The sequence below is a fragment of the Physella acuta genome, unplaced genomic scaffold (genome assembly GCF_028476545.2).
Source record: "Physella acuta isolate Inbredline_101_S28 unplaced genomic scaffold, ASM2847654v3 ptg000893l, whole genome shotgun sequence".
In the NCBI taxonomy this organism is placed as follows: domain Eukaryota; kingdom Metazoa; phylum Mollusca; class Gastropoda; family Physidae; genus Physella; species Physella acuta.
The window spans coordinates 300,134-313,173 of record NW_026732410.1 but is presented as its reverse complement, the minus strand read 5'-3'; the positions used below and the strand labels follow the sequence as shown (position 1 = coordinate 313,173).

At 39.3% G+C, this 13,040-nt stretch overlaps 1 protein-coding gene across 7 annotated transcripts in view; it reads right to left on the bottom strand.

Annotated features, from left to right (window-relative positions):
* LOC131952883 (membrane-associated guanylate kinase, WW and PDZ domain-containing protein 3) overlaps positions 1-13,040 on the bottom strand; it is a 65,490-nt gene that overhangs the window by 43,790 nt on the left and 8,660 nt on the right. For 2 of the 7 annotated variants that reach the window (XM_059315800.1, XM_059315806.1), the window contains exon 1: positions 4,418-5,789. The exons of 2 other annotated variants lie outside the window; for them this stretch is intronic. In XM_059315800.1, coding sequence (XP_059171783.1) covers positions 4,418-5,417 — 1,000 coding nt within the window. In that variant the 5' untranslated portion in view covers positions 5,418-5,789. Of the gene's footprint in view, positions 1-4,417; positions 5,790-7,542; positions 7,633-13,040 lie in introns of those variants that run through there. 3 more of the 7 variants (XM_059315802.1, XM_059315805.1, XM_059315801.1) reach the window with 2 other exon arrangements.

Sequence of the window (13,040 nt, the reverse complement as noted above, 5' to 3'; positions counted from 1 at the left end):
GTTAAATACACGACACCGATAGGTTTAAATACACGACACCGATAGGTTTAATACACGACACCGATAGGTTTAATACACGACACCAATTAGATTTCAATAAACGACACCGATTAGGTTTAAATATACGACACCGATAGGTTTTAATTTTAATACACGACACCGATAGGTTTAAATACACGACACCGATAGGTTTAAATATACGACGCCGATAGCCTTTAATTCATGATACCAATAGGTTTCAATAAACGTTAATGAGGATAAAAACGGTATGCAATACATTAATCTAAACACAACCCTAATGGGCATAACACAGCTCGAGAATGTTACAAACTGAACAAATAATTCCATGGCAACATTAGTAAACCATTCCAGAACGGCGATTAACTTTCTAACACTCCGTAGCCTCCAAGTTTTAATTGAAGTTGTTTTTTTTAAGTGCTGGCAAATTTCTAGCTGAGCGCGTTTTATTAATGCAAAGTGACGCGGCGACTGTAGTAACAAGGAATCCTCACGCTAGGAAACAACTACTGCACTACCACAACCCTACACCACTGAACGACGCCACGTTTTTCACGAGTTCTACAACCTACGTCCTTGAGCTTTTAAGACTTCTATCTTCCATCTCAAGTTGTTTTTTTTTTTGTTGTTTTTTTATAAAGCCAGAAATAAAATCACACGTTCGCGACTCGTTCAATGTCAAGAAATGTGCGTCAATACACGAGGAGAGATCCGAGTAGTGCTATACACACAAAAAAGTGGGAATTGCTTATTCCAAAATGAGAATGGATAAATCGGCAAATGAGAAAAACATTGGAGCGGTAGTTAGGCCCGCGTCGTCTCCTCCCGCCCCTCCACCCTCAAGCACGTGATTACTAACTAGAAAAAGGAATTTCAATCTCCAGAATATCAGGCAAACACGTTGTTGGACCTGCCCCCCACCCCCTCCAAGACATGCGTCGATAGCTTAAGAGAAAGCATTAGGCAGCGAATGTTTCTCCATTATTTTCTATGTGCGCGGAATCCGTGGCGGGTTTGTAGGAATGCTTTGAGCGGGGAGCCAGGCGCAGTTGTTAGCTAGCCGGTTTGCTTACTGGACATGTAAATAAGACAACGGCCTTGTTGATAGTTTAAACCAAAAAAAAAAGATGATAATAAACGATTCGTCTTTTGTAAACTGAGACAAACAAAAAAAAAGCTTCAGAAAGAAAGAAATTAAAACTGTTAACTCTTTGATATGGGGACAGAGGGACAAGAACATATCATTCACAGAATTTTTTTTATCTCGTGTTCATATTCGGATAGGCTAATAATAATTGAGTTAAAAAACGAAAGCAGTGTTTCCAGGCATGAACGTGCCCAGGCATAGCCCCGCAACCTGTGTGAGCGGTGTAAGGAGGCGAGGACGGAACCGTTACCTGAGCATTAATTAACGAGTGAGAGAATCCAGAAAAAGATGCCATTAGTGAGGACTCAGACTTAACGACGCCCAGCATTGTAAAATGTGTACCCGACAACTACTTTGATATCATCTGTGAGCAATTATGCTGGGCTGACACCGTGTATTACATGGAGGGGTTCTAAGTAAAGCACAGTGTACCAGATGAACTACTGAGTGCTGGACGATTGTACGTGTATTATGTATTGCTCAACAACATGTGCCAATGGTTCCAGTAAAATTAGTAAAGACAGTTTACAAGTCTTGGGGTGGTATAACAGCAATGGAACTAAGGTAACGGTCTTAGTGGAACAAGGTAACAAGCACCTGCTACTCATACAAGAACGTGATTTACAAACTGAGAAAGAGATACACCAAACGTAACGTTGTCGTGTAAAGGAGAATTCCAAGTTTAAGACAATCAGTTAAGGGTTTTTCCCATAAACACCATAGAAACAAAGCAGGTAAGTACAGTAGGAGATAAAAAAAATATGCTTTTCTGTTGTAAAACACATAGGAATACTAAAAAAAAAACGCTTATAGCTGGAACTTAAGTAGAAAAAAAAAAGAAACAAATAAAATAAAAGATTGAAGTTGAAGTGGTAAAGCATGGAAATGGAAGGCTTGAAACAAACATTTCAACTCAACCAACCTACAAAAACTATCAAACCAAGTATTGCCTTTATGGTTTCAGCGACGCCATATAAATACAGCTGCCGGGTATCATTACAGAAAAGAAAAGAAAAAAACCGTTTACAGAAAAACAATACGGTTGGCAACAGTCGATCATCCCGTAATGAAAGGATCGTTCTTGGCTGTCAACAATAAATGATACCAGGTTAACTGGGGTGTCAGTGATGCTAGCACTCGGATACAGCGGCTGAATGGGAATAGCAATCATCAGCACGTTACGCGAGGGTTGAAAGGTTGAACAATTACATTGGACGTAGCTCTCTCCGCACAGTTCCATTTACAGGTTTCACGCCTATTGATTTAAAGCGTTCAATAGAATATATTCGTTAAGCATATTTCCATATAACAGACTGCTCAGGCTATTACTTAGTGAGAGAAGCAATATTAATACAGTAATATAAAATACTGCACTGAGCAGGCGGTACTAGACTTATAAAAAAAAGTTGACACTAGCCTACATGTGTTATTGGGTTCAGTACTGTGTACTATCTAGGTGTGTAAATAACACGAGAGTTGACTTAGTGCAACAGGCTTGGACCAAATAGGCACATGATACAATACATGGCTGCTTTGTTGGACATAGACCGAACAAGCACATAATACAATATTTGGCTACTATGCTGAACATAGACCAAATAAGCTCATGACAGAATATTTAGCTACATTGTTGGACATAGACCAAATAAGAACATATTACAGTATTCTTCTATGTTGGGAACAACAGTGTTAAAATGATTACACAATAAATCCATCTTGAGAAACGCAATCTCTTATGTAGCCCCCCACTAAATCAATCTCCTACAACCTTATCTTGTGTAGACACATAATAAACCAACCTACACTATTCCCCCGCTACAAACTTCATACACACGAGCGCTAGGTTCCAGCCCGACATTTTCCCCCCATTAACTTTCCCATCGTATTTGCTCCTACAGAACAGACGCGCATTCAGGAATAGTTGGAGGACACGTAAAAAAAAACCTGCCACTAGTATAAAAAAAAACTGCCACTAGTAGGAGTATCTGGGACAGGCGGTCCTCGACACCTGTTTCTTAGAGGGGGGGAAAAAAAGCTGTAAACACTAACGCTGAGTGGCGGAGGTGATGCTAAAAACTTAGGATCTATTCATGAGGAATAACTTTGATACAGTATTCCAAGTATATTTCCTGGGGATTTTTTTTTAGTTATAATGGAAATGCACACAACTTGTATAACGTAAACACTGAAGGTCACTCTTGAACTTATATACTAGGAAAAGATGTTAATGTTATCATTAACTAGGAATAACTTGTAGACTAGTTTCTAGGCGCTTGAAACTACTTAATTGGTAAACTTAAACAAAAATTACTGCCTTTTTATGTAAAGGCCAAAAAATATAAAAGTATATGTTTGAGAGAGAAAAAAATGTAATAAGGTTTTCGTATTTTGTAAAAGGAATACCATTCTGTTGTAAATTGTATTCAGGGAGGTTTGGAAACTAAGCAAGAGAAGAGAGGTAACCGAGATTTTATAAATGCGTAGCCCAAAACAGTTACCTCCCATAGCTAATATTTTATGGCAAGTCTCAATGGTACCTACGTGTAGTCTGTGTATGAAACATGAATTTAAATTTGAAAAAAAATCTAAACACAAATTGAGACTAAAGTAAAAAAATATACAATTGGTTGTTTTTATCAATAGTTTTCTCAGTAAGTATAATATTCTAATATAACACATGATAAAATAAAGTATAAACTGAAGTTTAAAACCTGCGTAGGCCACAACATTACTAATTAAACTAATATTTGGCATGACAACTAAAGATTTTAGAGCTACACAATTGTTTGTTCCTTTTTTTAAAGCTAGAAAAAATGGAATAAAAATTAGATCTTCATGGCAGATTTATATTATCTCTGTTAAATGTAAATTGATGTTATATTGGAAAAAAAAATATCAACTATCACATAAGATTATCGGTCATGTGAATCTGCTAGTAGACTAGGTAAATCAGTGGTGTTGAACGCGATTTACTGGCTGCAAACTCTAGATTTGACTTTTTTAAAAGTTTAATTTTTTTTTTGTATGGGTAATATTTTAAATTATTATTGTTAATTTATAAATGTGCAAGAACATATTTTATACTTAAAAATCCAGGCTGCAAGTTATGTGTAATTATCTTTAAATGAATTCATTCAAATAGGATAAAATAGAAGTAACTACATTTAATATTTCATATCAAACAGATCTTAACATGCCTGTAAATGAATGAGATAATGTTTTAAATGTGAGTGAATAAAGAAAGAAACCTGCCTGGCACATGGAGGTACACGGTCCGACACTTGCCCTCAGAGCACTTGTCACACGAGGACGTGCCCACCGCGTCGTACTCGGGCACCTCCTTCAGCGTCTCCTCCTCCCCCGCGGGCACAGTGTTGTGGGAAGATGACGACGACAGCGACGAGGAAGGCGAGAGCATCATGGGCGAGTGGGCCGGCTTGGAGCTGGTCTTAACGAGGAGCGGCGCCGTGACGGCATGACTCGACGACCTGGACGACTGGGAAGACAGCGACGACGACGTGGAGCTGACCGATGACCGAAAGTTCTGACCGTTGGCTCTCTGAAACGCCGAGATGGTCTCCACGCTGGCTGCGGTTTGAAACGAGGTGACGGCGTCGACAGAGTCGTTGAGCACGGAGGCCAGAGAGCTGGAGCCAGTGGAGTCTGATGAGATGTTGGAGCCCACAGAACAGTGGTGGATCTCGTGAGCACTCATCAAAGTCTCGGTCTGTGATCTCGGCACGGTTTGCTTACGTTTTGACGCCACAAAGGAGTTTGGGAATTTGGTTTCAATCTCCACGGTAACAGTCTGAGCTAGTACAGGTTCACGCTGTGGTGTGTTTGTAGGCGGGTGTCTGATCCCGTGCTCATCCGTCGCCAGCTCCTCCTGGACCGTCTGCATGTTGCAGTTGGCGTCTGTTAATACCACGTCCACGTCATCTTTAAAATTAACCGTCTTTGCCTTTCTCATGGCATTTTTGGGCAAAGGTACGGGCGGTTTCTTGGGTCTCTTTCCAACGCTGTCGTTGGTTAATGAGGCCAACGAACTGTAAGAAGTCACATTGTCATAACTCGAGCTGTTTGATGGCGGGCCCACGCCTTCAATACCAGACGAGGTGGAAGCGCCAACACCACTGTCGCGTGTACGAGCCGGAAGTGACCCCAGCCCCGGGGTTTGATTGGCCAAAGATAAGTCCCCATCAGAGCTGGAGCCTTTGATAGTGGGGCTTGTATTGCAGTCAACCAGCACCATTGTGGTCACCAACACAACCAGTCCTTTCACAAATTTATTTCCTTCCCATTCATCAAATGTTGCATAACATTGTTTATTTTCTGAGATATTTTATCAGCGCCGGCCACTGATTCCTACACAGCAACATCCTTGTTCCAACAGGTCTTCTCTACATCCAAGAGGAAACGTTTCTTCTTTATATTCCAGTATGACGGCGGCTCGTTTTATCTGATGTAGGCCTATGCCTCACATTCACGGGAAAATGTTTTACCTGTACCTTATATTCCTCAAGTGTAAATAAAAGATTCTCTATGTTCACTTTTAGAAAAACATCCTAAGTATACTTGAACAGGAAAAAAAATTCAAGCTATTACAAAAAGAACAGCACTACCAATGTGATTACACACACAAAAATGGAGATGGGAAAGAAATCAGTCAACATCCAACTATCTCTATACAACACCAGAATTAACTTTGTACCACACATGTGGATAAAAAGCCCACATAGCAACGTATCAATCACGGCTTATATCCTGAGTCCACAGCTTGTTTTGTTGATAACAAATAACTCGTGAAACACAACACAATCAGACCTAGCCAGCTGGCAATACTAACACATGCGAACACAGACCTCGTCAGTGGAGAAAGACTAACCTAGTAAACCACACACCACAAAAAAAGGTCACACAACTCCTCTACCCTAAAACTACAACATGTTACTGGTTTAAAATGCGAACTGGCCGTAACAGTCCTGGGCCGAGTTCACGTCTCCAACTAACGCCACATCGATCCGTTAGCGCAAACTGTCACTCATTCAACCCACCGACTCATTCGAAATTTCCATGAATCATAGCTAAAAATAAAACGCGCAACTTCCGATAGCGATGCATCGAACCCTCACCACTGGCTGTAACACGCTTATTGTATTGTCTCATCAAATGTTAACGTCATACAAACTGCAGACGGCATTTGACGGGACGGGGGTGGAGGAATATCTCATAGTGCCAATAGTACAAACAAATAGACACATTTCAGCTTATTACACGGTTTACAAGAAATAGCCCCAGTTTACGCATACATAGCGAATCGTTTTACATCCCAATACATTCGTATTTTAATAGTATATTAATATTATATTCTTACTTTAAAGCACGCAATAAATACTACGACAACTGTATGACTCCCACCACCACCCACCCCCCACCCCCCACCGCAACTATTATTGATGATGACAGACCATTAGTACCCACGCCTATTTGACGTGTTTTCTCAATCATAGGGGCGGTAACACTGGTGTCATTAGTGTGAAAAATATGTTTATTTAGTAGTGCACGTGTTTCAATTCATAACTATTTAGTCAACCCGTGTAACATTTGTTGTAGTAAGGCTTCAGTACACAGTTATGGTCCATCTAAACATGCTTTATAAAACGACCATTATTTAAAAACAACTAGACAAACGAGCCAGAAGCCTATGGTTCCACCGGTAAGATGATACATAAAACATGAACCCCAAATGTACACCTAGTTTTTTAACACAGATTTTATCTCCTGCAAATGCACGCGATATAAAATAAAAAATTAAAAAACTCAAGCGCTAATGACGGCTAACCTTATTTTTTTATAAACGAAACCGCTACTGGCCTCAACCTACCACCTCGGAAAAAAACCTCAACCTGTGCGTTAAAATTTAGCCAGTTTCTAGATAGCGGTGGTGTGCATGTCTGATAGAGGGACGGGGGGGGGGTAGAGAGATGGCATGTAATAAATTAGCAGCGACTCTACTAGTTATGACATTTTTATTTTATACGCCACATTGTATACTGAGGAGCTGACAAAAGTAGTGATATGCTAAGTCATTAAGAAACACATCTCAAAAGAGAATACGGTGTGTTAAATAAATGAACATGTATAGAAAAGTACAGATTGACATATAGGTTCAAAGGTTCTCGACAAAACTTATAGGTATGGAAAGAAAAACAACACTATAATTTGTAACAGTGGGCACTGAACTGAAATAAGGATATAGTATGTCGCGTAAAGTTGTCACTAATGCATCTTTCGATGGCTAATGGTATTTGTTTATACCGAGCGTATATCTTTAACAAAATAAATTCTAAAAGTTTCACTGACACAACTAAAAACACCGTATAATCCTTGTCTATATAAGAAGAAATGAACACATCCAACATGTAGACTAGTACAGGTGGTGATCCGGGGAGCGTATGAAGCAACAACACACACGGTAAACTGGCATCACTCGAGTTCACTCGGCTCTATTGTTATGACGAGAACGTCGCGAATGTGGGGCAGGCTGCGGGGGACGGACGGGCACATTTGGAGGAGGGAGCGTTAATTACTTTTTTTTAATGACATGACTTTTGTTAATTATGTTATTGCGGTCCATATGAAGCACGGCACTAGGAACTATATCGCCTAGCGTTAGGGTTGTCTGAATTCTAAACGTTTAGTAGCCTATGGTGAATATGTTAGTAGAGAGGTGTCTAAAAGCAATCCACAGCTCAAACCTTGCAGGTGTGTTAACTAGCAGTACTAGCAGTTTGTGTGTGGGCTTTTTTTTTTTACTTGTCAGATTAACAACAGTAAACAGTAGTAAACAAAAATCACACGTCCACACACAAGGATTCCCTCAAGTCAAAAGCTAGCCGTGAAGTTTACAACCAGATGAAAATGCGGCTCTTGTTTACAAGGTCCCCGTTCTGTTGGGAAAGGTATTTTCTAAAGAAAGATTAAACCAAAAAAAAAAAAGCAGGTATTGAACATTTTTAAACTCGTCTTGTTGCTACCACTTCAGTGCATCTAGGAGAGGGGGGGGGCGTGGAATTTGTAGCGCGCGCCAGGTAAAAGTGAGCAATAAAAATCGGAGGAGTCTTCTACACCTTCGTGTGCGTCAATACGTCCAGATATTACCTCTGTAATTTGGCTCTTGCTTAATGATAATTGCAGGTCAATTTTTTTTATATTCTCATTATTTGTAATAGGCACAAGGTAAATTATATGCTTGAACTTAAAATAGGCCAATTACATTCATATCTTTTTTTTTTAATTTAGCTTTATATTTACAAAACATGAAATTTATTTTAATAGCTATCAAAATTAAATTTCCAGGTTAGCATTTACCACATGTTCCCATAAAAAATTGTCTGCTTACATTAAAAGTGGAGTTTATGTCATGTATGATCGCGTGTTTGTTGACGTCCTTGTCTACACACAGTGAGCTTTAATGGGAAACATTCTCTCACTGAGGTGTTTAGCACAAAAACTAAAGGCAGGTAGAGAGCTAGTCAAGTAGCTAAGCAACTGCTCGGGTAGTTGAAAAGCGAAAAAGGGAAACAACTAAAAACTGATTATTTTTTTAAACCTCTCCAACATGTAAACATTTCGACTTGCAAGCTTAAAATAAAGGCAGGTTTTTTTTTCTCTCCCTTTTAAGCTGAACTATTGGACGAAATGACAGAAATCACGTCAAGCGATTGAACCTGTTTTAATTGAAGATATCAAGGGGTTGGAGGGGCTGGGGTTAAAGTCACTGGGGTTGTAGGGGCTGGGGTTGGAGAGGCTGGGGGGGGGGCTGGGGTTGGAGGGGCGGGGTTGGATGGAGATGGGGTGGGGCTGGGGTAAGAGGGGCTGGGGTAAGAGGGGCTGGGGTAAGAGGGGCTGGGGTTGGAGGGGTTGGAGTCGCTGGGGTTGGATGGGGCTGGGGTAAGAGGGGCTGGGTTGGAGGGGCGGGGTTGGAGGGGCTGGTGAGGTGCGGCAGAAAATTAATTATACTGCATGTGAGAGGGAGAGCATGGCGCATTGTCAGGGGACAGGCGTGTGTAACGAGGCTCAGCGAAATGAGAAGCGAATACGCATGCTAATTCGTCTGTGATAATTAAACTTATGGTAATTAAAACGATCTCATCTCACGCATATATTAGGCTGAGCTCTAAGCACAACTAACGGCTAATGCAGGACATAATAAATATGTAACGATAAAAGATTTTTTTTAATTACACTTTTATTCCCATGACCATAGGGGATGTGCCCCCCTCCCCCAACTTTAATAAAGCCGTGGTGATGGTGTAACTTACTGGCGTGGCCCGGGGGTATAGCGGATAACATTGGACATGAATATGTTAGAGAGCACTCATAATTACTACAGCCCTGGTCTCCACTGATCCAATACACGGGGGACACTGCTGTCTACCACAGTAATAAAAAAAATATTCATTTAACAATGAACATCTCTCAACACGAGTGCAGCCAATATTATTTTTAAGTGGATGTCAATCTGTTAATTATGACGGATTATAAATTACGCGATTGAAAACTCGAAGGCTCGCATAATTACACTGTTTATTTCCTAAATTAGAATTGCCGAGTTCACTTTGAATTGTGTTAATTTAGACATGTTATCGCGATATTAATAAGTAATGTATAGTTTCTGGGACCCACTACCCTTGACCTCTCCAGCTAGAGTTCAAGGCGATAAATTACATCCTTTGTTTCTATTACTTTAAAATGTGTGAGACGACGTATATATCAGCCCGAGTATAAAACAGCCAGCCGCCCACCGACACCCAAACCCCATCTGAACCATCTCACCAAACAGCGGGACGTATACATGACCGTGTCATATTCTCTTCAAAGCCAAAATGGCCCGTCGGCCTCCCTTTATAATCAAGTGGAAAATCGATTTCTATCTGATGTTATCGTACTAATGTAGTTGTAGATTCCAAATAGCTGGAGGGGGATGGGCGCTAATAATGAGGACGTGTCTCATATTCCAGTTAAATAGAAATGTGTGATGTCTGTCGATCATATTTAGAGCTCAACGTATTTGACATTTTAGAATAATGAGATGCTAATTGATACTTTCGAACTGTTTTAAATAGGCTGGCGATTTGTTTTTTTGTTGTTGTTTTTTTTTTTTTTAAGTATTCAAAATTGAAAATTGAATTTGTATTTTAAAAACATACATAGTATTGAATTTACTTTAACATTGTCGAAATTCATATTTTTAAAAAGAAATTAATGAACGTCTAATTTATTTAAAAGTATTTTTAGAAGAGCATATGAATGTATTGTTTTCCCTATTGTTCGAATCTTTGTCACAATGTGACTCTGTGCTTTGTGAGGACCCCCTTAATGACTTCCCAGGCTGAGAAAGCACACACACAGCCCAAAGTTATAACGTTGTCAATGAGCCATGGAGGCTAAATGTCATGCACACCCAGAAGATGCAATTAATCTAGCACGCACACCAAGATGCTTTCCGTGTCTGGTGCAATACTTATGATTTCATAGCTATTTTTTTTTCAAATTGAACTTGGTTGATATGTGTGTAACAGAAATAGATCTATAACCTATGTAAAACGGGCATGTATGCAACTGAGATAAAACCTAACTCTGAAACTCATAAAAACTAACTCTAAAAATGAGATAAAGCCTAACTCTGAAAAACGTCAAATTAACTCTAAAACTGAGATAAAGCCTAACTCATGTCTAAAACAGATAAATCCTAACTCATGTCTGAAACAGATAAACCCTAACTCATGTCTGAAACAGAGATAAACCCTAGCTCATGTCTGTAACAGGGATAAGACCTAACTCTGAAACAGATAAAAATCTAACTCAGAGATAAAAAGCTAACATGTCGGCAGCAACCTAACCTCAGAATAACGCCACAAGAGCATAGTTTGTTGTATTGTGACCCAGGCACCCGGTCACGAGATTAAATAAAATGGTGTGAGCCCCACACAATGCACGTGCACAGCATGCTTAGTCATTACCATAGAAAAACAAACGCTCCCTGTTATCAATGAGGGTAAAACGCGTTGGTCCCAGGCGGCTGGTTTAAAAAGCCCAACCTAATCCCACAGGAGCCACACAGGTCTCTACTGTGGGCCCTACGGTCGGAAAGTGAAAGTAGCCTCTCGAACCCGGCTGTAAACAAAAATCGATACGATGAAGGGTTTTTTTTTCAGCAGATGAAGTAGAGTTCGTTTACGTGGCAAGCGCATACAAATGAACTGTGGTCAGCACAATGTCCGGCCACCGTTCTGTAATTTCCCTCGATTGATGTGAGATAAGCTGATTAAGACGTGGGAGCTAAAGGGCTAGAGGAACACGACTTGTACTAGGGACTTCTGCCACAGGGATCGTGTACTCAACACAGCTAAGTGATTAGAATTTGTGTTCAATAAAGAAAACTACCCAACATAAAAAGACCAGACAAATAACTATGTTGAAATATTACATAATATTACACAGAACAAAATCTCAACAAAAATCGAAACAATGTCTATTACTATATTCTTATTATGTTGCTTAGATGTATTGCTCAGGGATGTGACCAGACCAGGAAAAAAAATTAGGAAATTTTCTTCGGATAATAACTCAATATGTTTTATCTACTTTTTATCGCGGTTAAGCAGCTTCATACTGTTACTGTACTAATTAATTGTTTAATGAAGTTAATATTTTAAATACAAGAAGTTTATGTTAGTCTAAAATAACATTGAAAGTCTTGTCTAATTGCAATCTAATGTTTACCTTATAAACAACTTTTAAAAAATTACAATGTAACAAAAGTAGCAATTAAGTTTTATTTTAAAGTTTTAATTTAAACTGTACTAATCTAGTGTAGATTCTAGATGTACTCCTGTTTTCAATTTTTAAATAGGGGGCCTAATGCCTAATATATATTCTTTTAAAGATTGGATTGGTAAAAATATTTGTCTTCAACTGTAAAGACCCTAGATTAAGATTAGTTACAATTTGAAAGTTTGAGGTTCATGTGATGGAAAAATGAAATGGACCAGGTTAGCTAAAATTAGATAGGGTCTGGCGTGTGAACCAAAGTTAATCATAATGATAACCAAGCCACATCGATATTTGTTTTTTTGGAATAGCTGTAAATTGTTAGAGGTCATCCACGTTTTTTTGACGATATTTACCTCCCCTCTCTCCTACAAAAGCCAGACTCCCCCCACAGTCTGAACGTATTTTTTCTTCCACAAACAAGACACGGTCGTAGTCACGTTGAGTTTAGTAATTTTTTTTTTATCTGTAGGCCTACGCAGCATACGTATTGCAGGAACAGCTATTTGAAATTGACTGTGACGTCATTTTTTTTCCACAAGCAGTACCGAAAACGTACTTGGGGTCAAGGTGAGGTCACAAGAGTCACCGTTGCTACGAGGTGGGGCGGGTTGGTCTAGTCCTCATAGTCAACTTTAGCAAGGATTTCAATATTAATTAGAGATTGCGAAATAAAATAGAATCAGAGAGAAACTCTAGATTTAGGCGGGTTAAAATACCGATAGGTAAATTAGGCTATATCGATAGCTAGATAACCAGGCTTAAGAGATGTAAGTTTTAATTGAATAACTGCATTATTTTGGATTACCTTTTCCGTGTTTTTGATAAATAGTTAACTGAAAATATCAGCGGAAAATTTGGACTAAAAAAGTGTGCTTTGAAAAATTCGAAAGTCCGCCGAAATTCCGAATCTTAATCTACATATAATCTTGATCTAGCACCGTCAGACCTAGCGCAATCAACCAATCGAAAAGAAATGCGCATATTCGCGTGTCCGTTTGACCTAAGTAGGCCTACAGTAGTTGTCGATTTAAATTTA